At 60.8% G+C, this 27,878-nt stretch overlaps 1 protein-coding gene across 2 annotated transcripts in view; it reads left to right on the plus strand.

Moving 5' to 3' along the window:
- Positions 1 to 27,878, plus strand: part of OLFM2 (olfactomedin 2) — an 89,388-nt gene that overhangs the window by 32,569 nt on the left and 28,941 nt on the right. For both annotated transcript variants that reach the window (XM_039514085.1, XM_039514084.1), the window contains exon 2: positions 19,339 to 19,488. In XM_039514085.1, coding sequence (XP_039370019.1) covers positions 19,339 to 19,488 — 150 coding nt within the window. The remainder of the gene's footprint in view (positions 1 to 19,338; positions 19,489 to 27,878) is intronic.

The following is a 27,878-nucleotide window of genomic DNA, read 5'->3' on the forward strand; positions in this document are numbered from 1 at the left end:
TCCTGTCACACCCCGGCCTGGCACTTGGCATGAAGGGATGTGACAGGAAATGGCCTGCCGGGATGTGGCACCCTGGGACATGTCAACTGGGATATGGGTAATTTTTTTTTTCTGTACGCAAAGCGCAGCTAACCAGGGCTGTGTTAGGAGCATGTAATACAGACACGGGGGGGTGGGACCCGCTGGGCTGAATCAGACCAGGGCTAGAATAATTGCTACGGTAGTTACACTGCGGGCAGCTCTCCCCCCTCTCAGAGCAGTGGGCTCAGGCTCTCTGCAGACCCAGGCAGCGTCGCTGTGTCAGTTACACTGCGGGCAGCTCCCCCCTCTCAGAGCAGTGGGCTCAGGCTCTCTGCAGACCCAGGCAGCGTCACTGTGTCAGTTACATTTGGGGCAGCTCCCCCCCCCCAGAGCAGTGGGCTCAGGCTCTCTGCAGACCCAGGCAGCGTTGCTGTATCAGTTACACTACAGGCAGCTCCCCCCTCTCAGAGCAGTGGGCTCGGGCTCTCTGCAGACCCAGGCAGTGTCGCTGTGTCAGTTACATTGGGGGCAGCTCCCCCCTCTCAGAGCAGTGGGCTCGGGCTCTCTGCAGACCCAGGCAGTGTCGCTGTGTCAGTTACATTGGGGGCAGCTCCCCCCTCTCAGAGCAGTGGGCTCAGGCTCTCTGCAGACCCAGGCAGCGTCTCTGTGTCAGTTACACTGCGGGCAGCTCCCCCCTCTCAGAGCAGTGGGCTCAGGCTCTCTGCAGACCCAGACAGCGTCGCTGTGTCAGTTACATTTGGGGCAGCTCCCCCCCCCCTCAGAGCAGTGGGCTCAGGCTCTCTGCAGACCCAGGCAGCGTCGCTGTGTCAGTTACATTGGGGGCAGCTCCCCCCTCTCAGAGCAGTGGGCTCAGGCTCTCTGCAGACCCAGGCAGCGTCGCTGTGTCAGTGACATTGGGGGCAGCTCCCCCCTCTCAGAGCAGTGGGCTCAGGCTCTCTGCAGACCCAGGCAGCGTCGCTGTGTCAGTTACACTGCGGGCAGCTCCCCCCTCTCAGAGCAGTGGGCTCAGGCTCTCTGCAGACCCAGGCAGCGTCGCTGCGTCAGTTACATTGGGGGCAGCTCCCCCCTCTCAGAGCAGTGGGCTCAGGCTCTCTGCAGACCCAGGCACGTCGCTGTGTCAGTTATACTGGGGGCAGCTCCCCCCTCTCAGAGCAGTGGGCTCAGGCTCTCTGCAGACCCAGGCAGTGTTGCTGTATCAGTTACATTTGGGGGCAGCTCCCCCCTCTCAGAGCAGTTGGCTCAGGCTCTCTGCAGACCCAGGCAGCGTCGCTGTGTCAGTTACATTGGGGGCAGCTCCCCCCTCTCAGAGCAGTGGGCTCAGGCTCTCTGCAGACCCAGGCGTGTCGCTGTGTCAGTTATACTGGGGGCAGCTCCCCCCTCTCAGAGCAGTGGGCTCAGGCTCTCTGCAGACCCAGGCAGTGTTGCTGTATCAGTTACATTTGGGGGCAGCTCCCCCCTCTCAGAGCAGTTGGCTCAGGCTCTCTGCAGACCCAGGCAGCGTCGCTGTGTCAGTTACATTGGGGGCAGCTCCCCCCTCTCAGAGCAGTGGGCTCAGGCTCTCTGCAGACCCAGGCAGTGTCGCTGTATGTGAAGAAGTAGGAAGCACAGACTGTCTGTGCGGGGGAGGGGAGAGCCAGAGGTTTAGGTGAGATGCAGGAATTCAAAGGGTGAGTTGAGCCTGGCCTGGGGGAGGGGAGGTGACACCTCTGGCCAGGGGAGACAAAGGAAGGAGGCGGAGGAGAGAGGAGGGGCCGGAGAGGACTGGGAGAAGAAGGTGGGCTGGAGAAGAGAGAGGAGCAGGGAGACCGAGCTCTGATCCCCGGGGGGGGGGGCTGTGAGGCCCCCCAAGATGGGCCTAACCGGGGAATCTGGTTATCTGTGCCTGCAAGACCTGTGTTGGACTGTGTTCCTGTCGTCTAAATAAACCTTCTGCTTTACTGGATGGCTGAGAGTCCTGGTGAATCGTAGGGAGCACGGGGGTGAAGGCCCTGGGTCCCCCACACTCCGTGACAACTGGTGGCAGCGGTGGGATCGGCGGCACCCCGTGGACGGCGCTTCCTGCAGTAAGTGACTGGGGAGCAGGAAAACGAAGGGGCGATTCACCCCTGGGAGAGTGTGGCCAGAGAGCAGGACTTTGCAGTAACAGGGTCCCCCGGGGGATCACAGCGAGCGAGCCCAGGGGCGAAGGAGTCTGCAGCTCGACCCTGGCAGAGAGGGGGTGACCTCAAAGACTGGCACACGAGGGGTCCCCCTGGAACCCGTGGGGAGCGGCGAACACCCCGGCCTGCGAGCGGCCAGCAGGAAGATGTATTCCCAGAAGCGCAAGTGTGAGCTGGTGGAGCTGTGCAGGCAGAAGGGGCTGCGCAGTGGGAGGCTCACCAAGGCCCAGCTGATTGCCCGGCTGGAGGAGAGAGATCGCAGGAATGAACCGGTCCCTGTCTCTGAGGGAAGCAGCCGGGCAGATGCAGCGCAGGCCCCAGTGTCTGTACCCGCTGGGAGTGGCCAGTCGGCGGCTGAGGGCTCCTCGAGACCCCCCACCCCTAGGCCTAGGGGGAGGGGGAGGAGGAGCCCAGCTACGGAGGGCACCGTGACCCCCCCGGCCAGCAGGGGATCGTCCCGGCGACGCTCGGCCTCCGTGGAACTCAGGCGGCTGGAGTTGGAGAGAGAGATCAAACGGATGGAAATGGAGGAGCGTAAGGAGCTGAGGGCATATGAGGAAAGACAAAGCCAGCGTGAATTCGAGGCGAGAGAGAAGGAGGAGCAGCGCAGACATGAGCTGGCCATGGCCCAACTGAACAACAGGGAGGCCCCGGCTGCGGTGAGTGAGGGGGGGCCCAAGCCTACAAAGAGCTTCGATACGAACTTCCTGGCCCCGCGTAAGGAGGGGGAGGACATAGACACCTTCCTGACGGCCTTTGAGAACGCCTGTGAGCTGCACCAGGTTGACCCGCAGACAGGATCCGGCGCCTCACCCTTACTGGACTCCACCGCCGTGGAGGTGTACAGCCGAATGAGAGGGGAGGCGCGGGACTACAACCTGTTCAAAGAGGCCCTGCTCGCGAGTTTGGGCTGACCCCGGAGATGTACCGGAAGAGGTTCCGGGGTCAACGTAAGACCCGGGAGGTCACATACCTACAACTGGTCAACCGGGCGCAGGGGTACGCCCGCAAGTGGACGGCTGGGGCCCAAACCAGAGAGGACCTGCTTGACCTAGTCGTACTGGAGCACCTGTATGATCAGTGCCCAGCTGACCTGAAGCAGTGGCTGATGGACCGGAAGCCGGAGAACCCGCAGCATGCAGGCCGGCTGGCCGACCAATACCTGGACAGTCGGGCAGGGGATGGCAGGGAGGAGTCTCGAAGGAGCAGATCTGCCTCAACGCAGAGAGAGAGTCACCATGGGACCTCCCAGAAGGAGCCGAGGAGGCCCCATCAAAGGAAGCATCTGGCGTCAGGTCCAGCCATCCCCTCGAGGGGACCCACGAGACATGGGCTGCTATCAATGTGGCCAACCGGGCCACGTGCCAGTGCCCCAAGCTCCGGGACAAACTGAGCAGACCAACCCCACACCGGGTCAACTTGGTAGAGACCCAGCCGGATGAGGGGCAGCGGTCGCCTGAAAGGGGTAGGCCGCGTACCCCTGCAAAGGAGGAGAGGGCCCCGGGTCGACCCCTCGGAGGGGCTGGATGCTCCCAGCCCTGAGTTTGGGGTTTACAGGGTGGGCACGGGACTACCCCTCCGGAGCGAGTGCCTTGTTCCCCTGGAGGTAGACGGGAAGGAGGTCACTGGGTACTGGGATACGGGCGCAGAGGTGACGCTTGCCCGGCCGCAGGTGGTGGGCTCAGATCGGATGGTGCCCCACACCTACCTGAACCTGAGGGGCGTGATCGGGACCCCATTCAAGGTGCCTGTCGCGAGGGTGCACCTGAAGTGGGGGGACAAGGAGGGCCTCAAGGACGTGGGAGTGCACCCATATTTGCCCACGGAGGTGTTAATGGGGGGGGACCTCGAGGACTGGCCAAGTAACACCCAGGGTACCCTGTCCGTGAACCGTAGTCAGGGTCGACGCAGGGCTCTGCACCTGACCCCGGGAAAGTACTTTGGCCGAGACACGGACCCTGACCCGGTAGGGAGAGGAACGCCCAGGGACAGGGCTCAGAGAGGCTGTGGCCCCGGACCCAGCCGGTGAGAGGACAGATCCCGCCCCTGCCCCAGCGGCTGAGTACCAGGCGCGGTGCGGAAGACCCCTCCTTGCGGAGGATAAGGGACCTGGCCAGCCTCGGGGGACAGACCATGGGATGAGGTGGCGGAAACGGGTCCTGTGGGAGAAGGGGCTCCTGTACCGAGAATGGGCTCCCCCAGGGAAGATGGAGTCAGGGGGGATCAGGAGGCAGCTGGTGGTACCCCAGGAGTATCGCCGCCAGCTGCTGTGCCAGGCCCATGACATTCCCCCCTCAGGGCACCAGGGAGCCTGGCGTACCCAGCAGCGGCTGCTGCAGAACTATTACTGGCCTGGGGTCTTTGCCCATGTCCGGCAGCACTGCCGCTCCTGTGGCCCCTGCCGGAGGGGGGGGAAGGCCCGGGACAGGGGGGAGATGGCTGTAAGGCCCTCGCCCCGCCCTGAGGAGCCTGTCCAGAGGGGGGCCCGGGTCAGAAGGGGGGCTCTGAACCGAGAGAGCCCGAATCACAGCCCCCCAGACTGGAACGTGGGGAGAAGGCCCCAGCCCAGGGTGCACCCCAGGGGTACTGGGGTGGGGAAAGGGCGCGGGCGGCATAAGGTTGTAGGTGGGTCCGAACTTCCCCGGGTCACTGGCTGGAGTGACCCCGCTCAGTTCAGTCTCGGAGGGGGGAGAGGTGTGAAGAAGTAGGAAGCACAGACTGTCTGTGCGGGGGAGGGGAGAGCCAGAGGTTTAGGTGAGATGCAGGAATTCAAAGGGTGAGTTGAGCCTGGCCTGGGGGAGGGGAGGTGACACCTCTGGCCAGGGGAGACAAAGGAAGGAGGCGGAGGAGAGAGGAGGGGCCGGAGAGGACTGGGAGAAGAAGGTGGGCTGGAGAAGAGAGAGGAGCAGGGAGACCGAGCTCTGATCCCCGGGGGGGGGGGCTGTGAGGCCCCCCAAGATGGGCCTAACCGGGGAATCTGGTTATCTGTGCCTGCAAGACCTGTGTTGGACTGTGTTCCTGTCGTCTAAATAAACCTTCTGCTTTACTGGATGGCTGAGAGTCCTGGTGAATCGTAGGGAGCACGGGGGTGAAGGCCCTGGGTCCCCCACACTCCGTGACACTGTATCAGTTACATTTGGGGGCAGCTCCCCACTCTCAGAGCTGTGGGCTCAGGTTCTCTGCAGACCCAGGCAGCGTCGCTGTGTCAGTTATATTGGGGGCAGCTCCCCCCTCTCAGAGCTGTGGGCTCGGGCTCTCTGCAGACCCAGGCAGTGTCACTGTGTCAGTTACATTTGGGGGCAGCTCCCCCCTCTCAGAGCAGTGGGCTCGGGCTCTCTGCAGACCCAGGCAGCGTCGCTGTGTCAGTGACATTGGGGGCAGCTCCCCCCTCTCAGAGCAGTTGGCTCAGGCTCTCTGCGGACCCAGGCAGCGTCGCTGTGTCAGTGACATTGGGGGCAGCTCCCCCCTCTCAGAGCAGTGGGCTCAGGCTCTCTGCAGACCCAGGCAGCGTTGCTGTATCAGTTACATTTGGGGGCAGCTCCCCCCCCCTCAGAGCAGTTGGCTCAGGTTCTCTGCAGACCCAGGCAGCGTTGCTGTGTCAGTTACATTTGGGGGCAGCTCCCCACTCTCAGAGCAGTGGGCTCGGGCTCTCTGCAGACCCAGCAGCGTCGCTGTGTCAGTGACATTGGGGGCAGCTCCCCCCTCAGAGCAGTGGGCTCGGGCTCTCTGCAGACCCAGGCAGCGTCGCTGTGTCAGTTACATTGGGGGCAGCTGCCCCCTCTCAGAGCAGTGGGCTCGGGCTCTCTGCAGACCCAGGCAGCGTTGCTGTATCAGTTACATTTGGGGGCAGCTCCCCCCCCCTCAGAGCAGTGGGCTCAGGCTCTCTGCAGACCCAGGCAGCGTCGCTGTGTCAGTGACATTGGGGGCAGCTCCCCCCTCTCAGAGCAGTGGGCTCAGGCTCTCTGCAGACCCAGGCAGTGTCGCTGTGTCAGTGACATTGGGGGCAGCTCCCCCCCCCCTCAGAGCAGTGGGCTCAGGCTCTCTGCAGACCCAGGCAGCGTCGCTGTATCAGTTACATTGGGGGCAGCTCCCCCCTCTCAGAGCTGTGGGCTCAGGCTCTCTGCAGACCCAGGCAGTGTCACTGTGTCAGTTACATTGGGGGCAGCTGCCCCCTCTCAGAGCAGTGGGCTCGGGCTCTCTGCAGACCCAGGCAGTGTCACTGCATTAGTGATGCTCAGTTCATGTTTTTCAGTCTCACGATCTCAAGTGCTAGTGACTGATGTTTTAGGAGGAAAGCTGCAACCGTGCCCTGAAAATGTGACTCCAGGCATGGGGGGTCTCTCGTGCCTGGGCTTTGATGCCGGTCGGCAGGCAGTTATCCAATACAGGGGCCCTGTCTGCAGCTCGCCTGCAGGGAAAATCCGCATGAGCAATCGCACAGCAGCTGCCTGGCTCCTCTTCCAACCCTGCTGCCGTGCGCAGGGGTGAACGTTCCTGGCTCTCCCGCACTGATGAATGCAGCAGCCGGTTCATCTCTCTGGCCTGGCTGCCAACAGCCTAGATGAGAAAGGGCCTGCGTGCAGCTCCGTCCCACATTGATTTCCCATCCATGGGCTGCTGCTAATCAATACCCCTGTCCCGGTGATGTGACGAGCTGCTCGTGCTGCGGAAGCAGGCGCTTCATGCCGAGTGCGGGCAGAAGGGGAGGGGGTTTAAGGGAGTAAATACTGCAGCCCGTGTGCTCCATTCTCCTGCGGAAGTGGGCAGAGAGCCCAAAGTGCCCTCTCTGGCCCTGGGGTCAGACAGAGCCTGGCTCTGGCCGGGTGGTCTATGTGCTGCACCGGCTCAGGCCGCCCCAGTGCCCCGGGGGAGCGTCCCCTCGCAGCATCCCCAGAGCCCACAGGCCGGGTTTTCAGGGGCTGGCACCTGCCCCTGGAGCTCAGCTCCCTCAGTGAAATGGCCAGGCTCCCCGAGAGGGAAAACTCACCCAAGGCCAGGTGTCCTGGGTCCCAGCTCTCCTGCCTCCTCGGGGCCAGGCGGGCTGCACAGGACCATGCCCCAGAGGTGGTGGGTGAACCCCCGACGTGGGACCTGAATCTGGTGGGGGAAGCTCACGGATTGTGAGAGAGACACACTGGCCTGACGTCCTGCGTGGTGCAGCCCGGGGTGTTCTCAGGGGTTCCTGCAGCCAGCCAACCCCTTGTGCTTGGGCGACACCGTGGCCTGGCACAGCAGCAGGTAGCAGCATCCACCCCAGCCCGCGGCAGGGACTCGCCCGCACTATTGGCAGGTGTCACAGCCAGAAACAAGTTCCCACGAGGTGGTTCGTTGTTGCTTCCCAGCCGCCTCTGCAGCGGGAGGCGCAGGGCCTTGTGGTGTCCGTTCGTCTAGCGCGGGTGCAGGAACTGCTTCCTCCTCTGCTTGAGTTCACCCAGCGCTCTCAGAGCCTCTGCCTGCGGCCACCAAGGAACCAGAATAATTCCAGCCCACTGGGAGGGGGCCTGGCCCCTCGGCCCCTCTGCCTGCAGCTGCAGTAGCCGCGAGCATCGCTCAGGGCGCTTCTACGCTGCAAAGGGAAGCTGGGGCAGGGAGTCTCAGAGCCTGGGTCGATTGATTCGGGCTTGCAGGGCTGAAAGCAGCCGCCTGGACAGTGCTGCTTGGGCTGGAGCCTGGCCTCCGAGATTCAGAGCCCCGCCGGCTACCGTTAGCCCTGCGGCCGAGCCCGCCCCTCTGGGCTGAGGGCTACACAGGGGAGTGGGGAGGAGACGTCAGCCGGGACCGTGCCCTCGGAGGGCGCGAGGCTGCCGGCGGAGGCTGTAGGGGGAGGCGTGCCGTGGACGGTCGCCTTCCCCGCCTCGTCCGGAGAGCAGGGAGCAAGATGAGCCGTAGGCAGTCGTGCGCGCCGCCTGCTAGATCCGAACTGCTCCTTGGGTCCCGGTGCAGCCAGGATGGGGCGCGGGCGGTAAGACAGGAGCTGTCCCAGGGACCAGAAAGGCCCGACGGGCTGCAGGACTCATGTGCTGGGGCCCAGTCCTCCCTGCTGCGCTGTGGAGGAATTTCCAGCCCTGCGCAGAGGCCGACGAGCCGCTCCCTGTGGCCCTGGAGCTGGGAGCTAGAAATCACCATCTAGCGTCTCCAGCTGGTTTCAGACATTCATGTGCTGGGAACCCCCCGCCGGGGGTTAAAAAGGAATCACCAGGGCCAACTGTCAGTGGACACGGCCCCCTGAGAACCCTCCCCCCACAGAGCTGTCAGCCAGGCCCCACCCCACAGCACAGGGGGCAGCTCAGGGACATGGCCGCTAGGGCCCTGATTCAGTCTGGGGGACTTCAGCACCTTCTTAAAATGTTTGGTCCAGATTCAGAGTCTACAGGTCTTCTCAGCTTCCCAGCGCCTCTGGTGAGGACAGAGCTGGAGTTACAGCAGCCCTGGGGCTTCTCTGCTTTACGTTGCCGGTCCCAGACACGAAGCACCAAGGACGGGCTTAAAGCCTCTTAAATCTGCCCCAAGTGCAAGACGGGGAGGGTTGTGAACGGGGGCTGTTGTGTTCTGTTCTGGAGGGGAGCTCAGGGCACAGGGAGCTTGCAGGCTTTGGCGTGAGGACCGGAGCAGTGGCTATGCAGGCTCTGGGGTGGCTGATGTCAGGATGAGACAGGCACGGGGGAACCCCTGTCGAAGCAAGTCTGGATTCAGGGACTTCTGGGGCCCAGGTGCTGATTTCTGCTGCAAGGCAAATCGATTTGTTGGTTGTGCCACAGTGGGGGCCAATGTGCTGTAATGTCTGGAGCAGGGCTCCTGGGTTCTGCTCCCAGGTCTGGGAGGGGAGTGGGGTCTAGCGGCTAGAGCGGGGTGAGGCCTGGAGTCCGTGCTGACTGCTGGGTTCTGCTCCCAGCTCTGGGAGGCAGATCTTGGTGTCGATGGCATGTGGTGCCCAGTTTGCTGTGTGATGAATGCCCTTCAGCCAGCTCGGGACCTGTCTTGGGTCCCTAGGGCGTGTGCAAACACACACACACACACGGGGCTTGGGAAAAATTGGTGCCACTTTCCTCTCCACGTGCGTCACCGACCTGCCAGCGCTTCCTCTGAGCCTCGGCCGCACACTGGGCAGGGAGGCTCGGTGGGCGAGGGGGATATTTCCCTGTTTCCCGTGTTGGTTAATACCTTCTGTAAGACACGGCGGCTTATCCAGTCGGAGGAATTGTGTCGTGTGTCAGCGCCGACGAGAAAGGGCACGGCCCTGTTCTCCAGCGCCCGGGCGATGACAGGCAGAGCGCTGTCGGCATTAAGTCTTTCCTGACAAGTACATCTGATAATCATGCATCATATTAATTTACCTGTCATAGCAGTAAGTGAACATCGCTGTTCAGATCTGCCTCCTTCCTAAACGGCCATTATCCGGAGCTATGGCTCCCCAGCTCGACAGCACTGAGAAGAGATTGCGGGGAGGAGTCGGGAGGAGTTATTTCTGCAGGGGTTGCTGTCCGCACACCCACTGCGTGTGCACAAACACACCCCAGCCCCTCCCCTCCCTGCCCGACACAGCTCATCACACCTGTGTGGAGAGAGGACAGGAAGGAGGAGTGACTTGGTGGGAGGCTGCTGCAGGAAGCCGCTTGCCCTTGGGTTCTGTTCCTGCTCAGCCCTGTGTAACAGTCCTTGAATTGCAGGCATAACTTCTAATTCTCTCTCTGCTGTGGCAGCAGCCGGAGGCTTCGGCCCAGCGGCGCCGGGCCCTAGACAATCACAGGACAAGAAGCCTGCTTTGAACTGAAGTAGGTGTGCCCACCCAGGGGGTTCCCCGCTGGGTTTGTGCAGACTGGGCCTTGCCTGCCCAGCTGTGACCCCGTCCTCCGGGAGAAAATGCTGATCCCAGGCAGAACTGCACAACACGGTGCCTGCCTGCCTCCGGACCCATCTGTCTGCAGGAGCTGATGGTGCAGCCAGATGTGCGGTGACGCCCCAGGGGAAGGGGCTATAAATAGGGGAAGGTTTGGTGGGGTGGAGAACAGAGAGGCCCTGGGTTTGAAATCTCACCTTTTCCCCAAAGGTTCATTGTGAAATCCACCCCGCCCTTGTTTGTGCGCTGAAACCGCGGCCCAGCCCTTGTGACAGTTCAGACGGCAGCTCGAAGCGAAGGGATCCCCGGCAAGAACACGCTGGCTCCTTTGCTGGTGTCTGCAGCAGCCCTGGCTGGAGAAGGGGACAGCCAGGGTTAGGGCTCAAAGCACCACTGTGGCGGGGCCCGTTGTTCGCTGATGGTCGCAGCTCGAAGCCCCGCTGAGACTGGGACCCTGTCGCGCCGGGAGCTGCACAGACTGGGACAGACAGCCCTGCCCCAGAGCTCACAGACAAAGCAAAGTGGGCTCTGCCCCACTTGAACCTGGATCTCCTGCGCCCCAGCCTAGTGCTTTAATCATCCGGCCTCCTGGCAGCTCTCATGGGAGTTTGCCCTGACTTCAGCAAGCAGGGACAGTGCCGAGGGCCAGGAAAGCTGCGATTTGCATCGGTCAGGCTTAGCCCGGGGCTAAACTCCATTGATGCCCGACATGGCTTTCCTTGTCCCAGGTGCATGGATGTCGACTGGAGAAAGCGGGGCCAATTCCCAGCCTGGACAAGGTCTAAGAGGCATCGTTACCCATGTGCTGCCGCCAGAGGCAGGGCCTGGGCAGTCCCTCTGCTCCCGTCTTTGGGTGCTGCTGCGGGAATTCTCCAGTTCGCTCCCCTGCGATGACCCAGGGATTCGGTATATTAAGGGAGCGTGGTACCCCACCGCCCATTCATTTCTATCCATTGAGATTTGAGAGCAGTTTTATCCTGCGCCGTGTCCAATCAATCCCTTCCCATGTGAACCATGATGATAAAACCACTGCATGCCGAGTAAAGTATCGTCCCCGGCTCGTTACAGGCACCGGGTCATTTATCTCTGGCCGGCCCAGTGCAGTGGCAGCTGGGAGAGACGAGTTTGCTGTTGATTTTCATAATTAATAATCATGAATTGCCCAGGAAATGTAAAACGACCCAGTGCAGAAATGCCGGCTCGTGGCATGAATAAATCAGGCGGGCGGGGAAGGAAGGGGCATCTCTTGGCGTACACGCCTCTCTTTCCACAAGCTGCACGGGAATCGCCACTGCTGGCCCAGCGGGGCCTGGTGTGCGGCTCAGTTGCAGCCATGGGCTAAGAAAACGTGCTGGGATCGGCCTGGAGCCCTGAACAGGGAGATAGGGGGCCGGGCGAGGCAGCCCCATAGGAGCCTAGAGATGAGGGGGGAGCAGAGATTTGCAGATTGGCTCCAGGCAGGGGCCATCCAGCCTAGTCTCTGCTCTCTGGCTGCTGAGGAAAGTACATGGGGTAACCTGAGCCGAGTGGTCAGCCAGCGCCCCGGGACTCCGGCCTGTCCTGTCGTTTGAACACTCACTGGGGTAACTGGATATTCTCCTTCCTACGAAACTCCTCGGCGCTGCTGGTGCCCCCTGAGCAGGGACTGGCCTGGGAGGCCCTTCCTTAGGACTTAGGCTCCGAAGGTGCTTTGGAAAATTCTGCCCCGTGAGAGCCTGCGATGTTGTTCTTCATGAGCAGGGGACACGGGGCCGATCTGAGGCTGCAGCTCGCACAGAGCTGCCCGCTGGCCCTGTGCCGGGTGCTTTGGCCTTGAACTCACTGCACGGGAAGGAATCTTACCCCTTTGTACTGACAAGGGGACGGAGGCGCAGCGCTGTTACGAGATCTGCCCACGGTCACACAGGGAGTCAGCAGCAGAGCCAGGAACTGAGCCGCCTGCCTGGCCGCGAGGGCGGGCGGCCAGGACGAGCCGTGGCTAGGCAGGGCAGCGGGGCCAGGCTGCACGTGTGACCCATGGAGGGGGTGCCGGCAAAGCTGCTGTGCTGGCAGGACTCCACCTTGATGGGCGAGTGTGACGAGCGGGGGCCGTGCCCGTGTGTGCGCCGGTCGTGGAGACGGGCCCGGGCACAAGCATGGCCCTGACCGACGTGATGGGGGACCCGGCTGGTCGCTGCCACGGGAGGGACCGGCGTGTCCGTGCCTGGAAATCCGAGAGGGGACGTTTGGGGGACAGGGAGTGCGGAGGTGGGGGTGTGAGTGTGTGTGGAGGGCGCTGCGTTTTCATGATCCTGTTCACACTGCCTGGCTCCGTGTGGTGGGTTTCTTGCAGCAAGGGTCTGGTCACACCGTGGCGGCCTGTGAGCAGCACCCCCAGCCGATATAATGGAATAGGATGGGTCCCTATAGGGCAGAAATTCACCTCCAGGGCAGGGTCCAGCCTCCCGCCAGCCGCTCACCCCAGGCAGGGCCCTGCATGAGGCCTCAGCCCACCCAGCCCTTCCTCCGTGGGCAGGGGCCAGGCCCCACTTCAGCCCTGCTGCAGCTTGTGCAGGGCCCTGCCCCAGGGTGAGGGATCTCGGGGGACTGGGCCCTGAATTCACCCTCAAGGAACAGAGACTGAAACAGCTGATTGGTCCCCTGCCTCCTCCTAAAAGGCTCCGTCAGTCTGTTCTCACTGCTGTGGCCTCCGTGCAGGCAGGGCAGTGTTTGCCCGGGCTCCGGGGTGGCGTCTCCGCCGGTCTGTGATGAGCAGGGCTTTGTCACTTCAGGCGTGGCGGGCTCCTCAAGTGTGTGCAAAGGGACCTGAAATTAGAGGGAATAAATTAGCAATTTGTTCGTGTGGCTTTTCTCCCCTGCGGGGAGAGTCACCCTGCACAGGGGATCACTGGAACGTCAGTCCCGTTACTGTTAGAGGAAAGGGGCTGATAGAGGGCTCGCTCTCCTGCTTCCCCCAAGGCGCCGCGCGTCGTCCAGGTGTCAGCAAGAGACACGGACGGCTTGGGGCTGTGGGGAAATTGCCTCTTTCCTCTACCAGGTGCAGACGGTCGCCAGCGGGTGGGGTTCAGGTGCTCCCTTTCCACCCTGCGGTAGTGCCGATTGCTGTGCTCCTAGTGGAGACCCGGGTCCCCTGGTGCCAGGCGCAGCGAGGACTCAGAAAGAGCCTTGGCCCCCAGCGAGTTTGCGACCTATGTGGACAAGGCAGAATGATCATCCGTGTGGTGCAGGTGGAGAACCGAGAGCTGCAGCGTCGTGGGGAGGGGGGTCCCTGGAATTGAGCAAAGGGAAGAAAACCGCGCACACCCTCTGCTCTGGAAGGTGCGACCAAACCCTCAGCAAGCCACGCGGCACAGAGCTCCCAGGCTTCTCCCGTGAGTGTCGCTGACGTCCGGCGGCCTGGGGGGAGGGTGAATCTCACCCTTGTTCTGCGCTGCTGAACCAGGACGACCTGGTCCCGGAAGCTGCCGCGGCGTGTGACTCCGTCGCCGTGTCTGCGCCACGGACGCAAAGGGCAGCGTTCCTTTACTTCACAACTACAGCTGTCGCCCAGCCCGGCAAGAAGCTCCCGGCCAGGCCTGAGGCATTCCAGGAACAAGGCTGTTTTCTGTCTGCCGCAGTGACTTTACGCAAAGGCAGGTGGGGTAACACAGCCTCACCTACCTGCTCTTCCACGAGGAATTCTCCAGGACTTCCTGGGTGCAGGACAACGTTTGGCTGCCTTCCCGGAGCCGGCCGGCACAGAGAGCAGCAGAGGCATCATATGGAAAGGCGTCGTTCAGCTAGCGGGGGGCTCTGGCCAGCTGTTAATGCGGAGTCGTCAGGATGCAGGACAGATCCACGTTTCATATTAAAAACCATTCGTTATATTCCCCTCCCAGCCTCTGTTCATCGATTAAACTGAACTGGGAAAATCTGTGGCGGGAGGCCCGGGAACGTGACCCAAGCGTGGCCGTGGGGGCTCGAAAGGAGGCGGCGAGTGTGCAGAACCCCAGCGGTGTTTATAAAATCTCTCGGCGTTGGCAGCCCTGCTCCGGGCAGGGAACGCTGGACAAGATGAGGATTCATCTTGTCGCCTGCCGGCCTGGGTCTCCTTCGCTGCTTTGTGCCGTCACTTACCCCAGCGCGGAGGGAGCGTACGGGGGCCGTGTCTTCTTGGGCAGAGTTTGTACCTTGCCTAGCGCCGGGGGGAGGCTGTTCTGTGCCTGGGGCTCCGAGGGGCCACACTACTCCTGCGATGCCTTTGGAAGCAGGGCCGGCTTTAGGCACCGCGGGGCCCGATTCCAAGGAGCTGCCGCTGAAGTCCCGCTGCTGCCGCGGAGGAAGGTGCCTCTCCCGAAATGCCACTGAAGACAGCGGCAGCGATTGAGCTGCCGATGACGACAGGGCCGGGACTTCGGTGGCAGCTCCTTCGGGACGTTGTGGGGCTGCCTTAGGGACACGGGGCCCGATTCCGGGGAATCAGCTGAATCGCCCTAAAGCCGGCCCTGTTTGGTAGCAGTTTGCACCAGTGTCAATGGCAGCGCGAGGCATGAGAGAGACGCCAGCCCTGCGAAGGGGGATGGCAGGACCGAGAGCGGGCCGCAGGGGCCAGCCCTGTGCAAGCGGCAGCGGTTGGGGGTTTTGCTGATCCATAACTGGAATCCTGCTGTTCACGGAGCCTCCTCTATTTTTAGCTGCTGCCGCAGCTCCGGGACACGCCGCCCTCGCGTAACGAGCTGTGGCGTGACCTGCTCTCTCCCGTTAACTGCAGCTCTGTTGCCCATTCAGCGCCTCTCCTTCCCCTGCACCCTGCCTTGGGGTTCCCCCCCCCCCCCCGACGTTCGCTGTGGAAGTGACTAGAGCGGCTGGAATAAAGGCCATGCTTCTTCACAATGGAGCGTCCCCCGTAGAAGGGCTGGCCTGGCCCACCCCCCGCCAGCTCGTCCGCCTGGCCGGTGCCCCCCAGCTCGTCCGCCAGGGCGGAGGGACAGAAGCTGCAGCACTTTGCATTGGCGAGCTGGGACGTACAATGTAGGTCAGGCCCCAGTTAGCAGCTCTCTCAGAGCTGGGCTGGAAGGGGAGCTCCAGACCCCCTCGAGTTCCACACGTCAGCGCTTGTTAGGGGCCCGGCTGAATGGGAGCTGGTCCTGGGGACGGGAAAGTGATAATCCGCCCCGGGGTCCCAGCCGAGTGGGAACCGGGGACGGGAGTGGAGGCGGGAATGTTGAAAACGCAGAGGGGGGATCGCGTGGGTCTGGTCCTGCCAATGAGCCAGACCGTGGTGTTGTGGGTACCTGTCAGGCCCCGTGGCCGCCGTATCTGAGCCCCTCACAACCTCGTAATGTGTTTCTCTTCGCTGCCTGCTAGGGCGGCGCTATTCCCCCTCCCAGGCAGGGGGCAGAGACCCAGAGACAGGAAGTGACTTTCCCAGAGCCATGCAGGGTTGGCAGAGTAGCGACTACCCCAGGTCTCCCCAGTTCTAGGCTGCTGGAGGCTCTGGAAGGGGGGTGCAGCATTTGCCCCCAAAGTTTTGGGGTGTTTTTTGTGGCAGAAAAAGTCTTTTAGGACAAAGTGTAAATTTTGACCCAAAATCATGTTCGTTCCATTTTTTCAATACCAGCTAAAAGGAGAATGAAAACTTTCATTTTCTTTTGTTTCAAATCAAATATTTAGTTTTTGAAAAATGGAAAAGTTTCGTTTTTCGTTTTGTTGTTTTGTTTTTCTCCCCCTTCTGTCTTTCCTTTTTCCCCAGAGAAAGAGGAGGGGGAGGATACAAAAAAATGAAACAAAACGAATGTTCAGTACTTGACTCATTTTCATCTCAACCCTGAAAGCAAATGAAGTTTTTCTTTGTTTAGAATTGTGGGTGGCAAACAATGCCCATCCGTCGCCCAGCCCAAGGCCGACCCCCGCTAAGGGTCAGTAACAGAGCTTAGTGCTTGGAGAGCCAGAGGGCCTGGTGGAACTACGATAAACCCCGCAGGGTCGGGGCCGTGGGGCCGTCGCTCCCTGTTCCTGCCCTTTGGCCCTGGGCCAAACCTCGCCGGAGTCAGAGCAAAGGCTCCCACTGGCTTCATGGGCTTTGCAACTCGCCGTGTCAGCGAGGCCGGTGCAAGGAGCTGGAGCTGGAGCTGGATCAGGACGCAGGCGACCTGGGTTTGATTCGTGGCTGGGACCTTTTTGCATCTCTCCGAGCCCCTTCTGTAAAGTGGGGAACTGATCCTTCCCTTGGCTAGTCAGGCAGTGAGTTCTCTGGGACGGGGGCGCCTCTCGCTCTGTGGGAGCTCATCATCGCGGGGGGCTGTAGGATGTTTGCAGCCCTCTCCATGGTGTTACCCCACGGTTAGCTCCCGCGTCACGTTCCTGTTTGTCGTACAGCACCGCGAGTGGGCGGGTACACACATCACAGGTCTCTTTGCACTTGCACTGATAAATATTTACACAGACGCCGTGTGCTCACAGCCGTCACGCAGGCATCTGCCAGGCTGGGGGATGTGCCCGTCACGACAGATGGTGCCGGTTTCGCCAGCCTGCCCCATACCTGCGTCTGGGCCAGGCTTTCTGTGCGCTTGGCCCTGCAGGAGCAACCGGTGTTAACTTGCTTCTTGCTCGGAAAGGGAGGATGGAGGCGTGTGTGTCTGACACACAGAGAAAAACCATTAATTTGGGGGGGGACGGGGAATTTAAAAGGTTCCTAATGAAGCATCCAGCTCACCTGGGAATTGTCGGAAGCTGAGCCCCTGACTCTCTCTCTGCCCCCCCTCCCCTTCTCTGGTGCCTGGGCCTCACCATCTCTACCGTATTTACCCTGACATCCCTGGGGCAGGGCAGGGCATGGCTCATATCTGTGTTGTCCCGGGGAAAGGAGGCACAGAGAGACGGAGTGAGGAGGAAGCCTGCATTGCAGCCAGGGGATTTATGATGCGTTAGGTTGCCAACCACACTTCGGACTTCTCAGCGCAACTCCATCCTCCGTTTCTTCCTCCTCCCTTCTTCCAGCCCCTGCATCAACCCTTTGGGTCAGAAATGTGTCTTAGTGTGATGTCAAAGGCCACACGGTGTCCATGGAGTGCCGGGATCCAAGGTGATGGATGTCGGCTCTAGCCAAGAGCCTGCAGTCATGGGACAGGCACCAGGAGGGCTTTGCCCGTAATATCACTCCTAGGATTAAGAACTGGCAGCAGCAAGTATCTGGTGATGTTTCCAGTTCCATGCGCAGGGCCGGGTGGACAGGCAGAGCTGCAGGGTCTCGATGGGCGGGTGAGATGGTGTTCGGAGGAGGGGTTTAGGTTTATTAGGAACTGGGGAAACTTGGCAAATGAGGAGCCTCCACACGCAGGATGGGCTCCACCTAAACCAAACTGGAACCAGATTGGTGGCCTGGAAAATTACAAAGGTCCAGGAGGAGTTTTTGACCGAAGGGCTGGGGGAGGAGCACACGGTTCAGACAGAGCCATCCCTTAGGGGAGGATTTATTGAAGGGGATTCTCCATTTCCTAGTAACAAGGAGGGGATAGAAGTTGATAGAGGACTGATAGAAACTGAAGAGAAACAGTCAAATGAAAACCAATCCCATTTAGTTACATCCTGTGAAGGCAGACACCAAATATTGACACATTTTATTAGTGCTTGTGTACAAGTACCGAAGTCTAAATACTAAGCTGGGTGAACCTGAGTGCCTGGCACTAAATGAGGATATGGATGTAACAGGCATCATAGACACTTGAGGGAACAATGATCCTCAGTGGGACATGGGAATGCCAGGGTACCAAATGTACAGGAATGACAGTGCTGGTGGGGGTGGTGGTGCACTGTGTGTGAGTGAAATGTAGCAAAACTCTAACGGGCCCAGAGAACCTCTCTGGATAGAAACTCCCTGCTTGAATAAGAAGAGTCTAGCAGTAGGGATGTACAGCCGACCACCTGACCCGGATGGTGACGGTGATTGTGAAATGCCAGGGAGAGAAGAGAGGCTACAGAAACAGAAAACTCAATAATAATGAGGGATTTCAACTATCCCCACATGGACTGGGAACGTCACCTCAGGATGGGAGGCAGAGAGAACATTTCTAGACCCCATTAATGACGGCTTCTTGGAGCAGCGCGTCCTGGAACCCGCAGGGGGAGGGGCAATTCTTGATTTAGGCCTAAGTGGTGCACAGGATCTGGTCCAAGAGGTGAACGTCGCTGAACTGCTCGGTAATAGCAACCAGGATGTAATTAAATTTAACATCCTTGCGGGGGGGAAATACCAAAAACCCACCGCAGTAGCATTTGTCTTCAAAAAGGGGAACTACACAAAAATGAGGGAGCCAGTTAAAGGGAAATTAAAAGGAACAGTCACAGAGTGAAATGCCTGCAAGCTGCATGGACACGTCTTAAAAACGCCACAGTAGAGGCTCAGACTAAATGCATATTCCAAATTAAAAAAGAAAAGACCAAAAAATGCCACCATGGCTAAAGACCCCAACAGGAGAGGCAGAGAGGCAGAGAGGGATCCTTCAACAATTGGAAGTCAGATCCCACCGGGGAAAAGAGAAAGGAGCATGAGCTGAGGCGAGTCAAGTGTAACCGTGTAATTAGACAGGCCGAAAAAGGATTTGACGGGCAACTAGCAAAAGATAAAAACAAACAGCAACATTTGTGTGAAGTGCATGAGCAGCAGGAAGCTGCCAAACACTCAGTGAGGCCCCTGGACAATCGAGGTGCTACAGGACCCCAAGGAACCGGGCCCTCGCAGAGAAGCTACGTGAATTCTTCACTGCAGAGGGTTAATGGGAGGGAGCCTCTCACATCTGAGCCATTCGGTTTAGGTGACAGATCTGAGGAACTGTCCAGACTGAGGTGTCAGTAAAAGAGATTTTAGAAGCACCTGAAGTAAGAAGTCCTGGGGAACAGATGGGATTTAAGCACAAGTTCTGAGGGAACTTTGATCTGAGACTGCAGAACTACTAACAGTGGGGTGTAACCTCTCGCTTAAATCAGCCTCTGTTCCCGATGAGTGGAGAATAGCTAACGTAACACTGATTTTTACAAAGGCTCCAGAGGGGATCCTGGCAATCCCAGGCCGGTGAGCCTGACTTCAGTACCAGGCCGATCGATTGACAGAATGATCAGAGGCGTGTGGTGGGGAAGAGTCATCCTGGCTTTTGTAAAGGGAAATCGCGCCTCACCAATCTATTAGAATTCTCTGAGGGGGTCGCCGAAGGGGTGGCCCGGGGGGGGGATCCAGTGCACAGAGTGTCCTTGGACTTCAAGAGCCTTTGACAGGGTCCCCGTGGGATGAGTCAGGCTGCTAAGTCTCCTCCCTCTCTGTTGCAGACTCTCTTCCAAAGCCCCGATGACGGCTGGCAAGTCTACACCTCCGCTCAAGCCCCTGATGGCAAATGCCTCTGCACAGCGGTCATCCCGGTGCAGGGCACCTGCTCCCGAGACCTGCGCAGCCGGCAGCTCCGCCAGCTGATGGAAAAGGTAAGAGAGACAGCTTCACTCCTGCACGCAAACCTGGGGTTACGCTGCCTCTGCACGGACCGGCTGGCGCAGCTCCTAGGAATGGGTGTGGAGCGGTGGCTTGGTCTTTCCCTGCCCTGGGAAATACCCATGTCCCTAGAAGTCCTCCACCCACTTCACCAACACACTAATTGCAATGGTTTTTCTCCAGCCCCATGCAAATGTTGGAAGCAGGCTGCGGTGAGCCGAAAGCCCAGTGCAACCATGGACGCGCTCAGAGGATGGGAGGGAGGGGGGGAGCCAGGCAGGAGTTCCCTTCCCTCCGCTAATGACATGCAAATGGGGTCGGTGTCGCTCCTAATGGAGGGTGAGCAGCAATCCATCCTAGTCGATTTGAATGCAATTAATCCCGGCGCTTCCTGCCAGGGAAGCCAACTTGCTATTGACTCTGAACCTGCAAATAACGTATTTATTAGTCAGATCAGGGAGGGGCGGGTCCCCGGAATTATGGCCGTGCCTGGCGCTGTTAATGCGGAGCGGCTGGCGGGGAGCGAGGGGTGGGTGGCGCTTGAGGTGGGGGTGAGTCCCTCTGTCAGCGTGACATGGTGAACCAGTGGGTGCCGGCCTCCTCCCCATGAGAGCCAGGCCTGGTGGGGGTGAGCAGCAGCCCCCCGCAGAGTGCAGGTAAAGGCCCCTGCCCCACTTGAGCCCTGGGGGCCAGATGTTCACCCTGGTGACTGCTGTTGTAGCAGCAGCTGGTGGCACCAGTCAGCGATCAGGGCCCTGTTGTGCTGGGCGCTGGGCAGACCCAGAGCGAGCGGCAGCCTCTGCCCACAGGGTGAGCGTGGATTTGGGGCTGGGAGGGACCTCGAGAAGTCACGTCCAGTCCCCGGCATTGAGGCAGGAGCGAGTAAACCCAGAGCCGCCCTGACACGGGTTTGTCCACCCTCCAGTGACGGGGATTCCCCAGCCCCCTTGGGAACCTCTCCTAGAGTTTCACTCCCTAGGGAGTTAGGCAGGTTTCCTAATATCCAGCCCACATCTCCCTGGCTGCAGATTAAACCCATCACTTCTTGTCCTACCTCCAGTGGCCATGGAGAAACATTGATCACTGTCCTCTCTGTAAAAGCCCGTTACAGATTTGAAGACTGTCATCAGATCCCTGCTGAACCTTCTTTCCTCAAGACTAAATGTGCCCGGGTGTTTGTACCTTGTCTCATGGGTCAGGTTTTCTAAATCTTGGCTCATCTTTGCTGCTAAGATGCTTTCCAGTGTGTTCACAGCGTTCCTACGGCGTGCTGCCCGGAAACGGGTGCAGGGCTGCAGCTGAGGGCAGGACAGTGACCTCCCATGTGCAGTAGACGACACGTCTCTTAATACGGCCCAGACTGATATGTGCCTTTTTTGCAACTGCACCACGTTGTTGACTCCTTCAGTTTGGGCTGCACTAGAATCCCCAGCTCTTTGCAGCAGTACGGGGCAGGCACCCCATGCTGTAATCGTGCATCTGAATCTTCCTTCCTAGGTGCAGGACTTTGCACTTCTCTCTACTGAATTTCATCTTGTTGAATTCAGACCAGTTCTCCAGTTCCCTCTCTACCTACCTGTGTGCACCCCTCTCTCTGCTCTGTCCACCTAGCCTCGGGCCCTCTGGCTAGCTGGCTATCGTTTGTGTGTGGCCCCTTCATCACCATAGCTAAGCACTTTTCAATGCTAAAAATGACAGCAGTGCTCTCTCTGTCTGTGCCCCCCTCTCCCCCCCAATCTGTGGGGAAAGGGGCTATTTGCCGGCATTAGCATAGTTACCGCCTGTATGTTCTGTGTGAGATGCGGAGATGGGGATGGCCTGGTTCTCCAGAGCCATTTGAATGCTGAAGGGCTGCTATCAGAGACGTAACACGACCGCAGTGAATTGTTATTACCAGCAGCTCGGGTCAGTGTGTGTCTGGGAACATGGGAGTGGAAAGGTTGTGGGCAAAGCAGTAAAACATTGTTCATGGGCCCTGCGCGAAGGGAGCCGGCCTGTTGTTACACAGATTAAACCTGACGAGAAGTTAATCCGAAACGTTTTCAATCGGCAGCCCCGTAAGGCCAATGCACTGGAGCCCAGGCAGGGTCCCCCCAGGAAAATGGTTTGTTTTTTGAACAAGGCAGCAGCTGATTTTATCATCTGCCTTCGAGACTGGGACTCTCAGGCCAGATACAGAGAGAAATCTCCAGCTAGGGGGGAGATTAGAGGCAAATCACTATTGATTATTTGCAGTGGATCAGCTAGTTCCAGGAAAAAGTTATTTCAGCACAAGAGCAGGTGATTTCCAGAGGCCTCGTTGTGCAAGGTGCTGGCTCCCCTGGGGCGAGATGCTCACGAGGCAGACAAAGGGGGGGAAGGGAGGTGGGCACGTGGAGGGGACATGTCCCACCCAAGCTCGCCCAGTGGGTGGGCGTCAGAGCTGGGTGTAGAATCCGGGTTCACACCCCACCACCTCCCAGCGCAGGGTGACTGAGTGAAGGCCCCCTGCCTCTGTGGCTACTCGGGGGCAAAGGGTCCAGCGCGGGAGCCCAGGTGAAGTTTTCCTGGTCTCCAAAAGCGCTTCCAGGAGCCCTGCTGGAGCCTCAGGTAATAGCCGCCGATTTCTGAGCACGTGTAGCTCCCATCCTTTAAGATTTGTGGGTGCTCAGCAGCTCTGGAAATCTCTGCCTCTGTTTCCCCTCCCCTCCCGTCTGTTTAGGCTCTCTGGCTTTGTGTCCGTGCAGCGCCTGGCACAGCAGCTCTCGAGCAGGGCGAATATCGCCTAATAACAGCAGGAGACGTGGGGCGGGAATAGGGCATGGCTCCTCTCTGCTCCTCACCGTTCCCGGCTGCTAACTGGCAGTGAGACTAGGAATGACTTGCACTGGGGGAGCCGGGCAGACGGTGCAGAGGTTCACAGCTGCTCTGGCTGAGTCCCTCAGGGGCGTCTCCACTGCCGTTAGAGGCAGGGTGCAGCTGGGCTTGGCGCATCCCTGCCGGCTTTAACCCCCGGAGCCCAGTTCAAGCTAGCGGCGAAGGGGCGGCAGCGCACGGGCCAAGCGTTCTGGGCCGCAGAGCCGGGCCTCAGCCCCCGGGGCCCCACCCCAACACACACTAATAATTAACGGGGGGGGCCCTTGACCTGCTCTGGGCCCTAAACAACAGCTGGGTCTGTTGGGCTGCTTGTGCCACCCGTGTGAAGCCGATGTCCCTGCAGCTTTATACTGATGTAGTAAGTGTATCTTGCGGCCCCCGTACTGCACCCCTGTGGGGGGGGGGGGCTAGCGCCTAGGACCCCCAGTCACGGACGAGGGCCCCCAGGACTTGGCACTGTATGTTATGTTACAGTGGCATTTAGGAGCCCCAGTCACGGGTCACAACCCCGCCGTGCTGGGTGCGGCACCGGCGCAGAACAAAGAGACGGGCCCTGCCCCAAAGAGCTTCCAGCCCTAGAGAAAAAGGCGGGGTGCAGACAGACGGGGGAGCAGAGGGACCCTGGGAGGCCAGGTTAGGCGGTGTGGTGGGTGCGGACAGACGGGGGAGCAGAGGGACCCTGGGAGGCCAGGTTAGGCGGTGTGGTGGGTGCGGACAGACGGGGGAGCAGAGGGACCCTGGGAGGCCAGGTTAGGCGGTGTGGTGGGTGCGGACAGACGGGGGAGCAGAGGGACCCTGGGAGGCCAGGTTAGGCGGTGTGGTGGGTGCGGACAGACGGGGGAGCAGAGGGACCCTGGGAGGCCAGGTTAGGCGGTGTGGTGGGTGTGGACAGACGGGAGCAGAGGGACCCTGGGAGGCCAGGTTAGGCGGTGTGGTGGGTGGGGACAGACGGGGGAGCAGAGGGACCCTGGGAGGCCAGGTTAGGCGGTGTGGTGGGTGCGGACAGACGGGGGAGCAGAGGGACCCTGGGAGGCCAGGTTAGGCGGTATGGTGGAGTGCGGACAGACGGGGGAGCAGAGGGACCCTGGGAGGCCAGGTTAGGCGGTGTGGTGGGTGCGGACAGGCGGGGAGCAGAGGACCCTGGGAGGCCAGGTTAGGCGGTGTGGTGGGTGCAGACAGACGGGGAGCAGAGGGACCCTGGGAGGCCAGGTTAGGCGGTGTGGTGGGTGCGGACAGACGGGGGAGCAGAGGGACCCTGGGAGGCCAGGTTAGGCGGTGTGGTGGGTGCGGACAGAGGGGGGAGCAGAGGGACCCTGGGAGGCCAGGTTAGGCGGTGTGGTGGGTGCGGACAGACGGGGGAGCAGAGGGACCCTGGGAGGCCAGGTTAGGCGGTGTGGTGGGTGCGGACAGACGGGGGAGCAGAGGGACCCTGGGAGGCCAGGTTAGGCGGTGTGGTGGGTGCGGACAGACGGGGAGCAGCGGGACCCTGGGAGGCCAGGTTAGGCGGTGTGGTGGGTGCGGACAGACGGGGGAGCAGAGGGACCCTGGGAGGCCAGGTTAGGCGGTGTGGTGGGTGCGGACAGACGGGGGAGCAGAGGGACCCTGGGAGGCCAGGTTAGGCGGTGTGGTGGGTGTGGACAGACGGGGGAGCAGAGGGACCCTGGGAGGCCAGGTTAGGCGGTGTGGTGGGTGCGGACAGACGGGGGAGCAGAGGGACCCTGGGAGGCCAGGTTAGGCGGTGTGGTGGGTGCGGACAGACGGGGGAGCAGAGGGACCCTGGGAGGCCAGGTTAGGCGGTGTGGTGGGTGCGGACAGACGGGGGAGCAGAGGGACCCTGGGAGGCCAGGTTAGGCGGTGTGGTGGGTGCGGACAGACGGGGGAGCAGAGGGACCCTGGGAGGCCAGGTTAGGCGGTGTGGTGGGTGCAGACAGACGGGGGAGCAGAGGGACCCTGGGCCAGGTTAGGCGGTGTGGTGGGTGCGGACAGACGGGTGAGCAGAGGGACCCTGTGAGGCCAGGTTAGGCGGTGTGGTGGAGTGCGGACAGGCGGGGAGCAGAGGGACCCTGGGAGGCCAGGTTAGGCGGTGTGGTGGGTGCAGACAGAGGGGGGAGCAGAGGGACCCTGGGAGGCCAGGTTAGGCGGTGTGGTGGGTGCGGACAGACGGGGGAGCAGAGGGACCCTGGGAGGCCAGGTTAGGCAGTGTGGTGGGTGTGGACAGACGGGAGCAGAGGAACCCAGCGAGGCCGGGTTGGTCGGCGTGATGGGGAGCGTCTTTCCTGCTATTTTTACATAAGAACATACGAACGGCCAGGCTGCGTCAAACCAAAGGTCCAGCCAGCCCAGTGTCCTGTCTTCCAACAGTGGCCAATGCCGGGCGCCCCAGAGGGAGTGAACAAAACAGGGAATCACCAAGTGACCCATCCCCTGTCACCCATTCCCAGGGTGGCTGGATGAAAGGTAGCAGGGTATGCAGTCACACCTCTGAGTGTAGTGTAGACAAACCCGTAGTCGCCGCGTGCCTCAGTTTCCCTGCCTGCACAGTGCGGCCAACAGCTCTGCCCTGCCTCCTGGGGGGTTGTGAGGATGAATCCACTGGCGATGGCAAGGCGCCCAGATACATTGGTGATGGCCGCTGTGTAGTTACCTTGGCTAAAACAGGCTCCAGGGCGTTGGTTGCCTGGGGGTGTTTGGCTCCAGGCTTTATAAACATCCTCTGGGCCCCCTACCTGGACAAACGTTGCCTCTGCAGCCGCAGGGGCCTGGCGCTTAGACATGCTTGACATTTCATTACCCGCTGTCTCTCGGAGGCGATGGCAGAGGCAGCAGCTGCAGGAGCCTGGGAATGTTGGAGACGCTCCCTGAGGGATGCGCTGGGGTGGGAGAGCGAAGCCCCTTATGCGTGAAGGGTTAACAGCTTCGTGCCATGGGGGATTGCCCGCCCGCCGGGCCCGCGGAGATGAGCATCTGCTTCTGTCCCTGCCTGTTACCAGAGACGCCGGTTGGATGCTGGGCCCCGGGGCAGCGGGCGGCCAAGGGGACGAGCTGAATCTCTCTGGGAAGCAGCGGCTCTGGCAGCCCCACTGTCTCTGGGGAGGTTCCTCCAGGGAAGGTGAAACGCCGCTTGCCTTCCCCTGCCTTGCTTCACCCAGAGCCTTAGCTAAGGAGCAACGCTGCACCACCATGGGATCGGCAACGGTCACCTGTCACTCACAGAGCATCCAAGTGCCGCACTCCGGTCCCCCCTCAGCCTCCCTGGCCAGAGGCAGCAGCAGGAGCCTCTGGCAGCTCAGAACCAGCGGAAGAGGCGCAGAGCCCCCCTGGCGGTGCCGTGGGGCAGGTGGCACAGGGGGGAGCGGGGACGGAGAAGGGTGGAGGCTGACGGGACACGTGGTTTAACACGGGGCCACACCCTGCCTCCGAGCGGCTGCCCCTGCAGCCCAGCCAGTGCTGAGCTCTGAGCATTGCGCCTTGGGGCCCCTGGCACCCAGCGCTGTGCAGCTACCTGGCAAGAGAGCCCCTGCCCTGCAGAGACGCGGACACGCCTCTTACAGTGCGGGATGGAGCCCAGAGAGATGCGGGAGCTCAGCTAACGTCCCCCCGGGAGCCGCCGCAGAGCTGGGATTCCTCCCGCGCCACCTCCACGCATGGGCAGCCTCTGCCGTGTCTCCACAGTCGTTCTCCACCCCGGGCTCCGCAGACCACGGAGAGGCACCGCTGCAGAGGGGCATAGGGCCTGCCAGCGCCGTGTGCCAGCCACCCTGGGGTGCTGCTCTTGCCTGTGACTCCGCTGCATGCGACATCCCCACCATGCGCCCTGTCATTCTCTTGGGTGCGAAGCTTGCGGGCAGGGCAGTCGGGGGGCACAGCAGAGCTGGGGTCTCTTCATTGACCTGCTGGGTGACCCGGGGGAGTCACTTCTCCTCTTTGCACTCTCTGTCCCTCGCACCCTTAGACGGTCACCTCTTCAGGGCAGGGCAGGGCAGGGCAGGGCTGGCTCTCCCTCTGGCTAGGGCTCGGAGCTCACCTGGGGACTCTCGGATGCTCACATGAGGCGTACAGCAATGCGGATGGGTGGGGCTGCGCCTGCTGCAGAGGTGTCTTGCTAGTGCGCTGCCCCTGGCAATTGCATCTTGCCGTGTGCGGCTGCAGATAAGGCATTCAGGAGCGCTGGGGAGAACGTTGCATTAACCTGGCGTGAGCACCCGGGAGCTGAAGAGCCCTCGCCTGGAGTGTCACATGCTGAATGTCTCGGGAGCGGGTGGTTCTGAGCCCCACTGCCAGGGCGGCAGGTGTGTGTGTGGGGGGGTCCTTGGTGATTTCTGGAACGGCTGCTCCCCACTGCTACCATTGGGCAGGGGGGAGGGAGTGCTGCTCTCAGAGAAGCTGGGAGGTGGTGCCTGCAGCCCCCTGGGGCTCGCTGCCTCGGAGCTCCTCTCCTCGGAGCAGTGCAGTGATGTTTCTCCAGATGACCTTGCCCCAGCTCAGAGGTGGTGCCTGCAGCCCTGCCCTTGGGGGGCATCCCAGGCACTGCGTAAGGAAACAAGCCCTGTCTGGACGGAGTCAGTGGGTTTGGTTTGGAGTGAGGAGAACAGGGCAGTTTTCTTTCCCCTGTGGGATGGATGGAACGGGGTGACTCCAGAGTTGTGCCCTGTGCAGGGCCCTGTGCACCCTGCTTCTCCCGCGATGGGTGACTGGCAGGGACCTGCGCATGAGTATTTTTAAGCGGGTTTAAATCCTTTGCGACTCTGGTGCAGGGCTGAGCGTTGGGCCTTTGTTGCTTATTGCAATGCTGGCTGTAATCTCGACTGGCTTTCGTGTGTTAAGCTATATTCGCTCCATGGAAAGCAGACTCTGCCGGAGGGACAGGGTCAACCCTTTCCAAACGCAGGTGCCTGGCTGGATGCGTGTCCTGGTTCTCCGAGCTGCCACTGCCCTTGCTGGAGATGTGAGCGCGCCGCTCCCCTGGAAACCGGGACACGCTTACTGTAACGTGTTCATCGTCACGCAGCCACGTGTGAAAGCCTCGTCCCGCATCACCATGTTCTCAGAGATCTTAGCACAGCTGCATCACAACAAACCCAGTGGCCTCAGCTCGGATCTTCGTCGCAGCCCCCTTGTGCCCACAGCTGCCCAGACTCCGAGAAGAGACGGGCCCTGCCCCAAGGAGGAGAGCCACTGGCCTAAGGTCACAGAGCTCGGAAAGAATCCGGGGGTCTGGAGTCCCAGGCCGGTAGAACATAAGAACATAAGAAAGGCCGTACCGGGTCAGACCAAAGGTCCATCTAGCCCAGTATCTGTCTACCGACAGTGGCCAAATCTCACCACTGTATGCACCAAACTGTTCCTTACCCCCCAGCTCCCTCACTTCACCCAGCTCAGGACAGCCCAGGGCAGCGCGGATTCCTGGATGCCACGACTGCCGAGCCATCCAGCCCAGCTCCACGCGGCATGGAGAGATCGAGTGACCGAGGTGCCTGGATCTGTTCTGCCCTTGCCCACTGGGAGCCCGGGCCTCACATTCCAGGTT

The sequence above is a fragment of the Mauremys reevesii genome, linkage group 25 (assembly GCF_016161935.1).
Source record: "Mauremys reevesii isolate NIE-2019 linkage group 25, ASM1616193v1, whole genome shotgun sequence".
NCBI classification, from domain to species: Eukaryota; Metazoa; Chordata; order Testudines; family Geoemydidae; genus Mauremys; species Mauremys reevesii.